The 17,698-nt window shown below is 45.4% G+C and overlaps 1 protein-coding gene across 2 annotated transcripts in view; it reads left to right on the plus strand.

Moving 5' to 3' along the window:
- SLC35E2B (solute carrier family 35 member E2B) overlaps nucleotides 1-16,487 on the plus strand; it is a 260,653-nt gene extending 244,166 nt beyond the window's left edge. For both annotated transcript variants that reach the window (XM_063942991.1, XM_063942990.1), the window contains exon 9: nucleotides 15,072-16,487. In XM_063942991.1, the coding sequence (XP_063799061.1) occupies nucleotides 15,072-15,303 (232 nt within the window). In that variant the 3' untranslated portion in view covers nucleotides 15,304-16,487. The remainder of the gene's footprint in view (nucleotides 1-15,071) is intronic.
- Nucleotides 16,488-17,698: the final 1,211 nt, after the last annotated feature.

The raw sequence follows: 17,698 nt of genomic DNA on the forward strand, positions 1-17,698 counted from the left end.
ATATATAATATTCATGACCTAACACAGGTCCATAGGGGAAAAATACAAGTTTTCATTTTTCCTGTGGGCCTATGCTGCTGTGCCATGAATTTTATTTATTCCTGTGGTGTTGGGTCCCCGGCCAGGGGCCATGGAAGATTTATATAATTGACCAACTCAGTCCCGGGATCCCAGGATTGAAAAAATGACCCAGGACTGGCTTCCTTGACCTAATATTTTGTTGCCCGCCTTTAGCGGCAATCACTACAATTGAGGTGATTTCTGTAGCTCTCAATGAGACTTCTGCACCTGTCATCATGTAGTTTGGCCCACTCTTCTTGAGTAAACTACTCCATTTGTCTCAAGCATGATGGATGCATTCTCCATACTGCATGTTTCAGTTCCCTCCATAGATGCTCGATAGGGTTCAGTATCAGGGCTCATAAAGGCCACTTCAGAACAGTCCGATGTTCTGTTCTTATCTAATCTTGGGCGCTTTCAGCTGTGTGTTTTGGGTCATTATGGGCAGAATGTTTCACTCAAGAATGCATTGATAGTCTTGAGATTTCATTGTGCCCTGCACAGATTCAAGGCAACATGTGCCAGATGCAGCAAAGCAGCTTCAAAACATAACCAAGCCTCATCCATTTTTCGCAGTATGTATGGTGTTCATATCCTTTTTTTTGTCTGTAAACATAGAGGTTTATCTGACTTGCCAAAAAGTTCCAGTTTTGATTAATCTGTCCAAAGGGCATTCTCCCAGAAGCAATCTGTTTTTTATATTGTTTTTTCAAAATTGGAATCCCCCTCGGTCGTCTTCCATTGAGCCCATTATCACTCAAAGCATTGGATGATGCAGTCAGACACTGACATACATTGACCTTGGAGTTTGGCTTGTATCTCTTTGGAAGTTTTCCATGACTCTTTTCTACCACTCTCACTATCCTTTTGTTTAATCTGCGGCCAATTTTCCTCTTGCCTCCGCATCCAGGAAGGTTAGCTACAGTCCTATAGACTTTAATCTTCTTAATAATAATTGCAAATGTAGTCCCAGGGTCATCAGTCTGCTTGGAGGTGGAGTTGTAGGCTTTAACATGTTTGTCTATAGCATTCTTTCTGATCTTCTCAGACAACTCTCTTCTTTGCTTTTTATGTTCTATGTTCAATGTGGCGCACACTATGAATAATTACTTTTCACCATTTAAATAGGCTGAATGACTGATTAGATGAGTCGAGATGTGTGATGCTAATGCAAGAAAGTAATTCATTAGAAATATCACTATAATCTAATTATCTTTTCTAAGGGGTACCAACAAATTTATCCAGGCCATTCTAGAATATGTTTGGAGAATTAGCAGTATTATATCTATTTTCAAAGTTTCTTTGCTCTTTTCTGTGGCAGAGCAAAGGAATGCAGATATTTCCATGTACACACACACACATCACTAGATGCTGTTACTGCCTGGTTTTGCTCTCTTTTTATTTCCTCCTTTCTCTCTTTTTAGTGCTCTGCTTCTCTTTTTCTCCCCCTCTTGCTCCATGGGTTATCTCCCTTTCTTCTCATTTATTTCTCTAATCAGCAATTTATTTTATTCTATCGGTCAGAGTTTCCTAAACGCTGACATTACAGTCCAGGGTTTAAGGATATAAATGCTTAAGCACAGATAACTTAGTTTGTACCTCAGTCAATTTGAGTTAAACATCTGCACTCAAGCATGAATATCCTTAAGACTTTAATGGCGGAGTTTTGTAAACTCTGCTATAGGTTTTACTTAAAATAAACTTTTTGGTTTTCATCTTTAGCATTGTACTTTTTGAGATGTCATTGCTTCTCCTGCTGTACCTTTTTTCTGTCTTCTATACAGTTATACTTTTTTTGAATGTGGATAATGTGATGTTATTGGGTAATTTTCCTGAGTAACTCTTGTTGGTATTTGATGAGTAAGTATGGGAAATACAGAAGTGTTTGAAGATCATATCAGACATATTGGATCTATAGGAGGAGACATATTACTAGATAGTAGGGTTGACTCCATTGCGGACTCCTCCCTAATTCTGAATAATTGTCTGATTTGCTATACGCCATTTCAAACAATTGAACCAGGTGATTGGTCCATGAACAAAGAACTTTGAGCCCAATTAATCAGGCCTGAGTGTCCACACCTTATTTGTATGTCTGGTTGACAATCCGTTGGGTAATAAAACATATACCCCTGATCAAGTCTCTGCATGAGACGAAACGTGTTGGGTTATTGTTATTACGGTCATCTCCGATCTTTGTAAAAAGGAGGAGAAAATGAGTTCTGTATACAATTGACATTGTATTGTTATTTTCTCTATCGTCCTAAGTGGATGCTGGGGTTCCTGAAAGGACCATGGGGAATAGCGGCTCCGCAGGAGACAGGGCACAAAAAAGTAAAGCTTTTACCAGATCAGGTGGTGTGCACTGGCTCCTCCCCCTATGACCCTCCTCCAGACTCCAGTTAGATTTTGTGCCCGAACGAGAAGGGTGCAATCTAGGTGGCTCTCCTAAAGAGCTGCTTAGAGAAAGTTTAGCTTAGGTTTTTTACTTTACAGTGAGTCCTGCTGGCAACAGGATCACTGCAACGAGGGACTTAGGGGAGAAGTAGTGAACTCACCTGCGTGCAGAGTGGATTTGCTGCTTGGCTACTGGACACTAGCTCCAGAGGGACGATCACAGGTACAGCCTGGATGGTCACCGGAGCCGCGCCGCCGGCCCCCTTGCAGACGCTGAAGAGAGAAGAGGTCCAAAATCGGCGGCTGAAGACTCCTGAGTCTTCATAAAGGTAGCGCACAGCACTGCAGCTGTGCGCCATTTTCCTCTCAGCACACTTCACACAACAGTCACTGAGGGTGCAGAGCGCTGGGGGGGGCGCTCTGAGAGGCAAATAAAAACCTTATTAGAGGCAAAAAATACCTCACATATAGCCCACAGAGGCTATATGGAGATATTTAACCCCTGCCTAACTTCAAAAATAGCGGGAGAAGAGCCCGCCGTAAAAGGGGCGGGGCCTATCTCCTCAGCACACAGCGCCATTTTCTCTCACAGAAAAGCTGGAGAGAAGGCTCCCAGGCTCTCCCCTGCACTGCACTACAGAAACAGGGTTAAAACAGAGAGGGGGGGCACTGATTTTGGCGATATTGTATATATATAAAAGATGCTATAAGGGAGAAACACTTATATAAGGTTGTCCCTATATAATTATAGCGTTTTTGGTGTGTGCTGGCAGACTCTCCCTCTGTCTCCCCAAAGGGCTAGTGGGTCCTGTCCTCTGTCAGAGCATTCCCGGTGTGTGTGCTGTGTGTCGGCACGTGTGTGTCGACATGTATGAGGACGATGTTGGTGAGGAGGCGGAGAAATTGCCTGTAATGGTGATGTCACTCTCTAGGGAGTCGACACCGGAATGGATGGCTTATTTAGAGAATTACGTGAGAATGTCAACACGCTGCAAGGTCGGTTGACGACATGAGACGGCCGACAATCTATTAGGACCGGTCCAGGCGGCTCAGAAACACCGTCAGGGGTTTTAAAAACGCCCATTTACCTCAGTCGGTCGACACAGACACAGACACGGACACTGAATACAGTGTCGACGGTGAATAAACAAACGTATTTCTCATTAGGGCCACACGTTAAGGGCAATGAAGGAGGTGTTACGTGTTTCTGATACTACAAGTACCACAAGAAAGGGTATTATGTGGGAGTGGAAAAAACTACCTATAGTTTTTCCTGAATCAGATAAAATAAAATGAAGTGTGTGATGATGCGTAGGGTTACCCCGATAGCAAATATTGGCGTTATACCCTTTCCCGCCAGAAATTAGGGTACGTTGGGAAACACCCCTTAGGGTGATAAGGCGCTCACACGCTTATCAAGTGGCGTTACCGTCTCCAGATAGGGCCGCCCTCAAGGAGCCAGCTGATAGGAAGCTGGAAAAATATCCTAAAAAGTATATACACACATACGGTGGTTATACTGCGACCAGCGATCGCCATCAGCCTGGAGATGCAGTGCTGGGTTGGCTTGGTCGGATTCCCTGACTGAAAATATTTTATTCATGTAGAGCATTTAATAGGATGCATTCTATATATATGTATGTGAGATGCACAGAGGGATATTTGCTCTCTGGCATCAAGATAAGTGCGTTGTCCATATCTCCCAGAAGATGTCAGGGACACGACAGTGGTCAGGTGATACAGATCCCATACGGCAGATGGAAGTATTGCTGTATAAAGGGAAGGAGTTATTTGGGGGTCGGTCCATCGGACCTGGGGACCACAGCAACAGCTGGGAAATCCAACCTTTTTTACCCCAAGTTACATCTCAGCTAAAAAAGACACCGTCTTTTCAGCCTCAATCTTTCCTTTCCCATGAGGGCATGCAGGCAAAAGGCCAGTCATATCTGCCCAGACATAGAGGTAAGGGAAGTAGACTGCAGCAGGCAGCCCTTTCCCAGGAAAAGAAGCCCTCCACCGCGTCTGCCAAGTCCTCAGCATGACGCTGGGGCCGTGCAAGCGGACTCAAGGTGGGGGGGTAGTCTCAAGAGTCTCAGGGCGCAGTGGGATCACTCGCAAGTTGACCCCTAGATCGTACGAGTATTATCCCAGGGGTAAAGATTGGAGAGTCGAGACATCTTCTCCTCGCAGGTTCCTGAAGTCTGCTTTACCAACGGCTCCCTCCGACAGGGAGGCAGCATTGGAAACAATTCACAAGCGGTATATCCAGCAGGTGATAATCAAAGTACCCCTCCTACGACAAGGAAAAGGGTATTATTTTTCCACACTATATTGTGGTACTGAAGCCAGACGGCTTGGTGACACATAGTCTAAATCTAAAATGTTTTGAACACTTACATAAAAGGTTCAAATCGAGATAAAGTCACTCAGAGCAGTGATAGCGAACCGGAAAAAAGGGGACTATATGGTGTCCCTGGACATCAAGGATTACCTCCATGTCCAAATTTTGTCCTTCTCATCAAGGGTACCTCTGGTTCGTGGTACAGAACTGTCAATATCAGTTTCAGACGATGCCGTTTGAATTATCCACGGCACCCCGGGCCTTTTTACCAAGGTAATGGCCGAAAAGATGTTTCTTCAAAGAAAAAAGGCATCTAAATTATCCCTTACTTGCACGACCTAAAAAGGGCAAGTTCCAGAGAACAGTTGGAGGTCGGAAGAGCACTATCTAAAGTAGTTCTTCGACGGCACGACTGGATTCTAAATATTCCAAGAATCGCAGCTGTTTTCCGACGATACGTCTGCTGTTCCTAGGGATGATTCTGGACACGGTTCAGAAAAAGGTTTTTCTTCCCGAGGAAAAAGCCAAGGAGTTATCCGACCTGTCAGGAACCTCCTAAAACCAGGAAAGGTGTCTGTACATCAATGCACAAGAGTCCTGGGAAAAATGGTGGCTTTTTACGAAGCAATTCCATTCGGCAGATTCCATGCAAGAATTTTCCAAAGGGATCTGTTGGACAAATGGTCAGGGTCGCATCCTCAGATGCACCTGCGAATAACCCTGTCGCCAAGGACAAGGGTATATCTTCTGTGGTGGTTGCAAAAGGCTCATCTATTGGAGGGCCGCAGATTCGGCATACAGGATTTGATCCTGGTGACCACGGACGCCAGCCTGAGAGGTTGGGGAGCAGTCACACAAGGAAGAAACTTCCAGGGGGTATGGACGAACCTGGAAAAGTCTCTTCACATAAACATTCTGGTACTAAGAGCAATCTAAAATGCTCTAAGCCAGGCGGAACCACTCCTGCAAGGAAAACCGGTGTTGATTCAGTCGGACAACATCACGGCGGTCGCCCATGTAAACAGACAGGGCGGCACAAGAAGCAGAAGTGCAATGGCAGAAGCTGCCAAGATTCTTCGCTGGGCGGAGAATCACGTAATAGCACTGTCAGCAGTATTCTTCCCGGGCGTGGACAACTGGGAAGCAGACTTCCTCAGCAGACACGATATTCACCCGGGAGAGGGGGGTCTTCATCCAGAAGTCTTCCACATGCTAATAAACTGTTGGGAAAGACCAATGGTAGACATGATGGCGTCTCGCCTCAACAAGAAACTGGACAAGTATTGCGCCAGGTCAAGAGATCCACAGGCAATAGCTGTGGACGCACTGGTAACACCTTGGGTGTACAAATCAGTATATGTGTTTCCTCCTCTGCCTCTCATACCAAAGGTATTGAAGATTATACGGTGAGGAGGAGTAAGAACAATACTAGTGGCTCCGGATTGGCCAAGAAGGACTTGGTACCCGGAACTTCAAGAGTTGGTCACGGACGACCCGTGACCTCTACTTCTGAGAAGGGACCTGCTACAACAGGGTCCCTGTCTCTTTCAAAACTTACCGCGGCTGCGTTTGACGGCATGGCGGTTGAACGCCAGATCCTAAAAGGGAAAGGCATTCCAGAAGAAGTCATTCCTACCTTGATTAAGGCAAGGAAGGAAGTCACCGCGAAACATTATCACCGCATTTGGCGAAAATATGTCGCGTGGTGCGAGGATCGGAGTGTTCCGACGGAGGAATTTCAACTGGGTCGTTTCCTACATTTCCTACAATCAGGATTGTCTATGGCTCTCAAATTGAGATCTATTAAGGTTCAAATTTCGGCCCTGTCAATATTCTTCCAAAAAGAATTGGCCTCAGTTCCTGAGGTACAGACTTTTGTTAAAGGAGTACTGCATATACAGCCTCCTGTGGTGCCTCCGGTGGCACCGTGGGATCTAAATGTAGTTTTAGATTTCCTCAAATCCCATTGGTTTGAACCATTGAAAAAGGTGGATTTTAAATATCTCACATGGAAAGTGACTATGTTACTGGCCCTGGCTTCCGCCAGGAGAGTATCTAAATTGGCGGCTTTATCTTATAAAAGCCCTTATCTAATCTTCCATTCGGATAGGGCAGAACTGAGGACTCGTCCGCATTTTCTCCCTAAGGTGGTATCAGCGTTTCACCTGAACCAACCTAATGTGGTGCCTGCGGCCACTGGCGACTTGGAGGACTCCAAGTTGTTGGACGTTGTCAGAGCCTTAAAAATATACATTTCAAGGACGGCTGAAGTCAGAAAATCTGACTCGCTGTTGATACTATATGCACCCAACAAGTTGGGTGCCCCTGCTTCTAAGCAGACGATTGCTCGTTGGATTTGTAACACAATTCAACTTGCTCATTCTGTGGCAGGCCTGCCACAGCCTAAATCTGTTAAGGCCCATTCCACAAGGAAGGTGGGCTCATCTTGGGCGGCTGCCCGAGGGGTCTCGGCATTACAATTCTGTCGAGCAGCTACGTGGTCGGGGGACAACACGTTTGTAAAATTCTACAAATTTGATACCCTGGCAAAAGAGGACTTGGAATTCTCTCATTCGGTGCTGCAGAGTCATCCGCACTCTCCCGCCCGTTTGGGAGCTTTGGTATAATCCCCATGGTCCTTTCAGGAACCCCAGCATCCACTTAGGACGATAGAGAAAATAAGAATTTACTTACCGATAATTCTATTTCTCGGAGTCCGTAGTGGATGCTGGGCGCCCATCCCAAGTGCGGATTATCTGCAATACTGTACATAGTTATTGTTAACAAATTCGGGTTATATTGTTAAGGAGCCATCTTTAAGAGGCTCTTTCTGTTATCATACTGTTAACTGGGTTTAGATCACAAGTTGTACGGTGTGATTGGTGTGGCTGGTATGAGTCTTACCCGGGATTCAAATTGCCTCCCTTATTGTGTACGCTCGTCCGGGCACAGTACCTAACTGGAGTCTGGAGGAGGGTCATAGGGGGAGGAGCCAGTGCACACCACCTGATCTGGTAAAAGCTTTACTTTTTTGTGCCCTGTCTCCTGCGGAGCCGCTATTCCCCATGGTCCTTTCAGGAACCCCAGCATCCACTACGGACTCCGAGAAATAGAATTATCGGTAAGTAAATTCTTATTTTTAACTTGCAAAAGCTTTAAAATATATGTAAATTGGAACACATTTTTAAACGGTTTGTTACAAGCACAAGTGAGACACATTTGGTTGAGTACAATAGTGGTGTAGTCTTACCAAAGGTATAGGTGCGCCAACTCACTATTATTGTATGTTGTTTTGATGTGATCCTTTCTAACAGGGAACCTAGTGAGATGTTTCATCAGCACAGAAGGAGAGTATATGTATGTATGTATGTATGTATGTGTGTGTATATACACACACACACACACACACACACACACACACACACACACACGTATAAATAAATATATATATATATATATATAATATAATTTTGGACTTGAGGAGCCTGCACACTGCACGAGCCAAGTGTTCAGCTTCTGATTTTTGTCTTGATTGATCCTCTCCCTGATGTCACATGGAGATCATACATACCTCAGTTTCTTCCAGAGGCACCAACAGGCTAAAGCGTTGACTGTTCCTAGGATGCATTGCGGGGCCTCCACTATAACCCCGCCTCCGGGCACTGAGCTCAGTTTGTAAGTTGGTGCCTGCAGACCAGGTCACTTAACAGGGGGGGCTGCGCTAGGCAGCCCTGAAAAGAGTTTTTTGAAGACGTCAAGGGCTGCAGCACTTTATATGTCATTGTGACATACTGTGCTGTGGCTCTATCACCTCCCCAGCAGCGCTGGATACTCCCGCTGGCCGAGTTCCCGGGTACTTGCGTCAAAGGCGCTCCGGTTCCCAGGCACACCACCGCTGACGCTCTCCAGGATCGCGTGGCTGCTTCTTAGGGAGGAGGTAAGAGGGTCCCCCAGACGGGACCCGCCGCTAAATCGTGTTCCGGTCGCGGTCCCAGGAGACAGACCGCGGTGCTGGCGTGGACACTGTGTCAGTACAGGGACTCCACTGTATCCACCAGGGCAGGGGAGCACAGGTCGGATTGTGTAAAATCTGTTTTAATAAGGCTCCACAGTACCCGGTGGTGAGGACCAGCATAGGGGATAAGGCACTGACCTGTAGCCCCTCCCCCAGCTCCGGCCGCCATCTACTGCTGGTGTTCCCGCCATGGAGCTGCTTCTCTCTCTCCCTCACTTGTCTGGTCTCCGGGACTGCAGGGCAAAGTCTCCTCTGTAAATCCGCCTGCTTCATCAGCGCTGTGATTTTACAGTCACTTAAGTATTTTACATGTCATTTTAGGTTAGTGTTTGTTAAGAACAAGTGTTTCTCTACCAGAATGTTTAGTACACGTGTTTTGATATATACATCCAGCCTCTGGCTGTGCATTGTTTTTATATATATATATATATATATATATATATATATATATATGTGTGTGTGTGTGTGTATATCTCTATTTACTAGTCCAGTGCAGTTTATTGTTTGTCTAAAATAATTTCTGCATTGTCACTGTGACTGTGTGTGCCTGCATCTGCTGTATGGATTTCACTTTCAGTGTATCACAGCTATAACTAGCATTGTATTCTGTACCCTGGGGGGCTAGGTGCGTCAGGGTCTCGTATATAGTGCTGCGCAGTATATACTGCTATGTGTGTTTTACTGCGCTCTTCAGTCACCTCATACCGCATTTTTTCTCTGTGTTCTGTATTTACTGTCCCATAAATAAGGGAGTGTTGTGCAGGTATTGTATTTGTCTGGCTATATTGTACTGTTACGCTCTAAGGCTACATTCACTATTACGTCTGCCACAAAGGCCGGGAAATCCGCGGACGCTCCTGCATCATGCAGTGCTTGCGTCAAGGATTTATCTGAGGGGGAAGTTTTAACTGATGGTATGTGTACTGGGTGCCATACATCTCCCAGTCAGCCTGCTGCTCCTGCAGCCAATCAGGAGCCACCTTGGGTGGCGTTTTTTCGATTCTGCTTAATACTCTTGTCACACGTCTTACGCCCCTATGGGACCTCCTGGGCCATTGCAGCCACATATTGTCCCTGTTGTAAATCCGCCCTGGGCGGATACGCTATCTATCCAGATTCAACAATTTAATCAATCTCTGGTTAGTCAAAGACCTACCCCACATCCCTCTGGGACCAAGGGGTCATCTAAGCGGGCTGCTTCCTCCTCACAATCCACTAATATCTCGAATGTTACTTTTGATGAGAATGGAGAATATACTGACCCATCAGACACTGATACAGTTGCTTCTGATGAGGAACCTACAGCTCAGGTTGGCTATGAAGCTAATCCTACAAATTGGTGATGATGTAGATCTCACTACTGCGTCTAAGAAACCTGACAAGTTTAAACGTCAGAAGGTAACTAAAGTAGTATAACCGCATTCTGACCATTTAATAGATATTCGTCAGGAACCCTGGTCTTTCCCCAGGAAAGAAATTCTCCCTGTCTGATGCTAGCTCGTTATCCTCTCCCGAGCTGAGTTGTGTAACAAGTGGGAAAATTCACCGCCGGTGAATTCCCATGTCACCCGTCTAGTGGTGTCATCTACTCTACCTTTCACCACTGTCACCTCACTGAAGGATCCGACAGATAAGCGTGTGGAGGGATGTCTGAAGTCTATTTACTCCCTTACAGGTGCTGTACATAGACCCACCATAGCAGCCTCCTGGGCCGCAAAAAGGTCTTGAAGCATGGGTTCAGGCTATAGGGGAAGAGCTACCTCAGGATATCTCTGATACTGCCAGACAATATCTGTCTCATATTACCACCACTTTCCATTATATTCAGGAGGCGTCCTCCGAGGCAGGTGTCATGGCGGCTAAGGCGCCGACTACGTCCATCCTGGCTCGCCGTATTCTGTGGTTGAGGTCACGGAAGGTGGATCTGGACTCCAAAAAGTGTCCAAGTTTCGTATGGAAACACTGCGCTTCGTTGTACTGGCCATGGAACCCAGGGACTACGGTATATGGTATCCCTGGATATATAGGATGCTTACTTGCATATTCCTATTGCCATTTTCACATCAGCAATATCTGTTGTTTGCTATTGGCAACCTACACTATCAATTCCAGGCACTGACGTTTGGACTGACCACGACTCCTTGGATCTTCACCAAGGTCATGGCCGTGATGACGGCCCATCTCCGTCGTCAGGGAATCCTGCCGTATCTGGATGACTAGCTGAACCTGGCGAACTCCCAAGATGTCCTCCTCTTGTCCTTTGCAACTGATGGTGCAATTCCTACAAGCCCAAGGGTGGCTAATCAACTGGAAGAAGTCCTCGCTGGTCCCTGCTCGGAGCATGGTGCACCTGGGGTCGTTGCTGGACACACACAGCCAAAGACTGTTTCTGTCTCCAGAGAAAGTCTTGAAGCTTCAGGACAGGATCAAATGCTTCCTCTCTCGCCCACGAGTATCGGTACACTCGGCGATGCAAGTACTAGGCTTGATGGTGTCTGCTTTCGACATGGTGGAGTACGCTCAATTTCATTTTCGCCCTCTGCAAAGGTTAATCCTTTCCAAGTGGGATGGCCTACCTCATCGGATCAGATCTCAGATGATCTCTTTGACTCCGGAGGTTCATCTGTCTCTGTCCTGGTGGCTACAGGACCAGCAGTTGAGCAGGGGCTGTCCCTTTTGGATCTCCAACTGGGTCCTCCTGACTACAGACGCCAGTCTGAGGGGTTGGGGCACGGTGCTCTTTCCAGGGTCGGTGGACCCAGGAGGTATTTCTCCTCCCCATAAACATTTTGGAACTGCGGGCAGTGTTCAACGCGATTACTCTTGCCCTACCCCTACTACAGGGCACGCCTGTTCAGGTACGGTCAGACAGCGCCACCATGGTGGAACACATAAACCATCAAAGCCGCACAGCAATGATGGAAGTGTCAAAAATCCTTTTATGGATGGAATGCCATCTGCCAGCTTTATCGGCAGCATTCATTCCGGGAGTCCTCAACTCGGAAGCGGATTTCCTCAGTCATCAGGACGTGCACGCCGGAGAGTGGAGTCTTCATACGGAAGTCTTTCAACTCCTAGTGGACAAGTGGGGTCTACCAGATGTAGACCTGATGGCGTCTCGACACAATCACAAGGTTCCGGTCTTCGGATTAAGGACAAGGGATCCTCAAGCAGCGTTCGTGGAAGCACTGGCAATTCCATGGACCTTTCGGCTGCCATACGTGTTCCCTCCAGTGTCACTCCTGCCCAGGGTACTACGGAAGTTCACACAAGAAGGAGGAATACTTCTGCTGGTCGCTCCAGCGTGGCCCAGACGGCATTGGTTCTCCGACCTGCAGGGTCTGACGACAGACCGTCCTCTTCTACTTCGTCAACGCCCAGACCTCCTCAGTCAGGGCCCTTGTGTCTACCCGGACCTGGGCAGACTGGCTTTGACGGCGTGGCTCTTGAAGCATCGCTACTGATGGCCAAAGAGTTTTCCGAGTCTGTTATCCAAACTATGCTGAAGGCCTGTAAACCGGCATCTGCACGCATTTATTACAGGGTCTGGAATTCTTACTTCACCTGGTGTGCTGCTAAGAATTACGATGCATACAAATTCAGAATTTCCAGACTTTTGGCTTTTCTGCAACAGGGCCTGGACTTAGGCCTTCGTCTGGCCTCCCTCAAGGTTTATATTTCTACCTTGTCGGCGTGGTTTCAGAGGAAAATTGCGTCTATTCCTGATGTTCATACTTTCACTCAGGCTATTTTACGGATTCAGCCTCCCTATGTCCCTCTTGTGGCTCCATGGGATCTGTCTGTTCGCCTGAATGCCCTGCAAGAGTCTCCATTTGAACCTCTTGAGTCTGTGGACCTTAAATGGCTTATGCTTAAGGTCTTGTTTCTGCTGGCTATTGCCTGTGCTAGGAGGGTGTCGGACTTAGGCGCTTTGTCCTGTCGTCTGCCCTTTCTGATGTTTCACCATGACCGGGCGGTACTGCGAACTCGCTCTTGTTATTTGTCTAAGGTGGTGTCACCTTTTCACCTTAACCAAGAGATTGTGGTTCCGGCCTTAGTCTTTTCTGGTTTGTCCTCCAAAGAGCGGTCTTTGGATGTGGTACGGGCTCTCTGTATATACGTGGAGAGGACTGCCTCTATCAGAGGTCAGATACCCTTTTTGTACTTTTTGGTTTTCACAAATGTGGCTGGCCTGCGAACAAGCAAACATTGGCCAGATGGATTAGAATGGTGATTGCACAAGTGTATGCACAGGCTGGTCTTCCGGCTCCTGCTGCTATTAAAGCCCATTCTACTCGGTCTGTTGGACCTTCTTGGGCGGCCCACGAGGCGCGTCCGCTGAACAATTGTGCAAGATGGCTACGTGGTCCTCAGTGAACACGTTCATTAGGTTCTATGCCTTTGATACGTCCGCCTCCCACGATGCTTCCTTTGCTCGCCGGGTTCTTGTGCTTGCTACGGTGCGTCCCTTCCCATGAGGAACTGCTTTAGGACAGCCCGATGTATTCCCTGTGGAACACAGTGTACCCTGCTGCAGAAAAGGAGATTTATGGTAGACTTACCATTGTTAAATCTCTCTGCGAGGTACACTGGGTTCCACAGGGTGCCCACCCTGACTCACTTAGCTTCTTTGGGTTTGTATGGCATTAGCTGCTGGTCCCTTCTCCTGTTGTGAGAATGTGGTTCTATGTGACTAACATCTGCCTTCTCTTTTACCTGCTACTGCATTGGACTGGTTAATGAAACTGAGCTCCAATGCCCGGAGGCGGGGCTATAGAGGAGGCCCCGCAATGCATCCTGGGAACAGTCAAAGCTTTAGCCCTGGGATGGGGAACCTTTGGCCCTCCAGCTGCTGTTGAACTACCCATATCAGCATGCCCTGCTACAGTTTTGCTATTTGGCTATGCTAAAACTGTTGCAGGGCATGCTGGGATGTGTAGTTCAACAGCAGCTGGAGGGCCGCAGGTTCCCCACCTCTGCTTTAGCCTGTAGGTGCCTCTGGATCAAGATCCAACTCTACACCCCGATGTATTCCCTGTGGAACCCAGTGTACCTTGCAGAAAGAGCTTTAACTATGTAGTGCTACTATAAATCTCCTTTTACGCAAGACTGTAGGGATCCAAGTAGGTCTGCTCTCGTGATTTCAAAGCAGTTAATTTGAGGATCTTGCAAATAGTTTAATAGGCCCTATACACTGGCCGATATTCCTCAAAGATATGAACGATCTCGTTCATTATTGAACGAGATAACGTTCATATCTTTGAGTGTGGAGTCACCAGCGATGAACGATGTGCGGCCCCGCGCTCGTTCATCGCTGGTGCCCCATCGGCTGTGCATGCAGGCCAATATGGATGATCTCGTCCATATTTGCCTGCACTTCAATGGAGCCGGGTGACGGGGGGAGTGAAGAAACTTCACTCCCCCCGTCACTGCCCCCCGCTGCCGGGTCGGCCGTATCCGCCAGCTGGGCGGCGGATCTTTATATGTGTAGGGCCCATAAGATTGCAGCTCCCTAATGCTTTCCTCTAGGCACAGAACAGCTTTTAAATACAGTATGTGTACTTGAGCACATGTGACTTAATTAGTACTTCAATCAATTGATTTAACCTGCTGTGCTCAACCATGGATATCCTTAAAACCTAGACTATTTTGAGTGCCTTGAGGACAGAGTTTGGGAACCACAGATATAAGGGTAAGGGATGGTGTGCTACTGGGTCATAAATGGAGAATACACAGGATACCCCTACATACAGGGTGTTTAGAAAAAAAACAAACTAAAACTGTTTTCCATCCTCAAACATTGCTTATGGTGCTGTGTGGTCTGCCAGAACGTCCTTTATTATGATAAGCAACGGACCTTGTTTGTGAGAATATACTACCCAAGACAGCATAGTTTTGTTTGGTGGTGCAGGAAATTGTCTTGGAACCCAGTTGATACGGATGCCAGGGATGGCTTGCCATTCCGTCCTGTTCTATAACTTTGGAAATAATGTTTCACGCACGTTCCTGCATGGCGTACTGTGGCATACCAGCTGTTACTCGATAAGATACACATATAGGTTTCAGTTACCTTGTTTTTTTAACACCCTGTACATGGGCTTGCTGCAGTATAAGTTGGATATTCTCCTGAACTATTATTTTTTATTTCAAGCATGTAGAATATTGTGGGTGTTAAATATATAAATAGTCTGCTGTATTGAATGCTGGATGATTTGTCAAGTGGCATTCCCTTCACCTGTGGATTTTTTGTCATTTCAGCGTTGCCAGCACTGTGAAACATGCACTTTCAATCTGGCTCAGTATTATTGTCTTTGGTAATAAAATTACCATACTTTCTGCCATTGGGACTGTTCTAGTAGTTATTGGTGTCCTTCTATACAACAAAGCAAGACGGCATCAACGGGAAACCTTCCGCAAACTGACTGCGGCAGCAAACACTGAGAACTCTGAACCATTAATCGGACAAGACCAAAAATCACATGACAAATAGTGGATTATCTTGTGATCATTGTAACTTTATTCTGCCACTGAAATGAATGGTACTGTAACTGCTGTGTTCTGCTGCTAGATATCTGGAAGCCATCCATAAAAGAAACAAGCTCACAAGAAGTTCCATAAATGAATAAGTGTTTTATTAACCAAAAACAATGAGACCAGAGGGTTTTGTATTGAAGTATCAAATGAGTGTGAAGCACCCTTAGCAATTATTACTAGTGTTGCTTAGTCTTCGCTCTCCTGGGCAATATCCTTATCGCAGACCACAGGAGACACCCTGGCAATCATTCCCATAAAACACTCTAGTGCCCATGCTAAACCTCAGCATCTGATAACAGGTACTTAGTGAGGTCACCAGACAATTGTCTTCTAATTAAGAAGCAAAATAATTATACTTGGATGTGAACATATAAAGTTTTCAGTCAGATCAATTTGGGCCCACTGGCCACTGAGTAGATTCACCACTATAGATTTTAATAGATTCATCAATGCAAAATTAGCTGGAATACATGGGGACCAGTAATGCGTTACTTGTTATTGCACAATGAAGCTTCTGTAGTAGTATTTTGTAAGAGCAGTGTTTTCCGGGCAGTTTGTCATATGCCACCCACAGTGCATGGGTGTTGTATGTCGATCACAATGCATTGTTGTCTGTTAGAAGTGTTATCACTGTGAACTGTTAAGTAACCTTTATTAACCACTAACATACAAAGAGATCCCTTATGCCGACAACAAACACCATTCACAAATACAGTATGTGTGTATTAGGAGATTATCTGTCCTCAAGTTGCTTGAGATATATATATATATATATATATATTATGAGCTTGTGTAGGGAAATTAACAATATATACATTATTATGTTGGTCTAAAATATCATTAGTACTGTTCTGACCATAAAACACTTGCGCACACATACACATAGAACAATATCTTGAGCAAAGCCAATATAATTACCGTTCCAACTCGAGGTCTGGCGGTGGTAGATGAAGACACTTTATAAATGGCTACTAAACTTGATACTTTTCACATGTGAACTGGGCAGGTTGGTAGGAGTCCAGCTACTCAGTTGGCTTATGGGCACCTGCGCAGTATTGCACATTGTATTTGTGCTTGTCATACAGCTGTGTACAACCTGTTAGCCATTCCAACTTAATAAACTGCTTCACCAATCCCAGACATTTATCTTCAGTTCAGATCAACTCCGCTTTTACATATTGATTTGTAATTGTTGTTACAGTTGTGTGGTTTTTTTTTTGTGCTTTTGTTAATAAGCTTGGATCTTTCTCCAGTTCGCTAAAGAAATAGCCGTTTGTTGCTCGGACACATATGATTAGATTACGGTCATTATCCAGCCTCATTTTGAGACTGTGCTGAACAAATACGAAAGCTCATGATCAGAGTTCAATCCAGTTTGGGGTTCATTTTGTGCCCAAACACTCAACAATTTACATATAATACAGGTATTACATATTTGGCTGCATGTATGAGCATTTTCCTTTTGGTCCTGCTTTATCTCCCATCTAAGCTGACAATCTCAACAGATGTCAAAATAAAAATAATTAACAAAAAAAGTAATCTGTAGACAAATTTTGTCTGGGCTTTTTAGGTGTTTAAAATGTATAATAATCATAACAGATTTTGTGGAGCTAAGATTATAATTATACAGGGTTTACATAATTATTCTTTTTATACTATGTGGCTGTAACATAATATTACTTGTCTTTAACATGTTAATTCACCTTTTGCTTGTTAGTACATCCTAGTGAACCTCCTCTCTCCATATGTCATAGCTTTGGCAGGATTATTTTGTGGTCCTGAAAGTGAAGTTATGACACCATTAAATATGGACTGTTGCTTGCATTTAAAATACAGCCTTTTGTTAAGTCATATTGCCAATGGCATTGTAATTTTACACCTGTGGATTGTACAGAAATCTATATATTTTTATGAACTGTGGTTAAAACCTTTTGTAGAAGACTTACATTCCTAAACTGTGGTTGTTTATTGTATTGCATTTTATCTTTAATTTTGACAATGCAGTTTTTGCCTTGTAAGAACGAATGTAATTACTTGAATTGTGTTGATGAGTAGTGATGCTATTAGTATTTAATTGCTAATATATTTTGCTAATTGCCCCAGCCACACCTTCCAGGATTTATGATTCTGTGTACAATAAATCTCCTAAAACTGCACCTGCCTCCTACTCAGAATAGGAGTTGCTATTTTGTGGATGAAAGGCCTGATTCAGTTTGTCAGCAAAGCAAAAAAGCACACAGCTGGGCAAAACCATGCTGCACTGCAGGTGGGGCAGATGTATCATGTGCAGAGAGATTTAGATTTGGGTGGTTATATTTTTTCTGTGCAGGGGTAAATAACTGCTTTTGCAT

The sequence above is a fragment of the Pseudophryne corroboree genome, chromosome 10, assembly GCF_028390025.1.
Source record: "Pseudophryne corroboree isolate aPseCor3 chromosome 10, aPseCor3.hap2, whole genome shotgun sequence".
Taxonomy (NCBI): Eukaryota; Metazoa; Chordata; class Amphibia; order Anura; family Myobatrachidae; genus Pseudophryne; species Pseudophryne corroboree.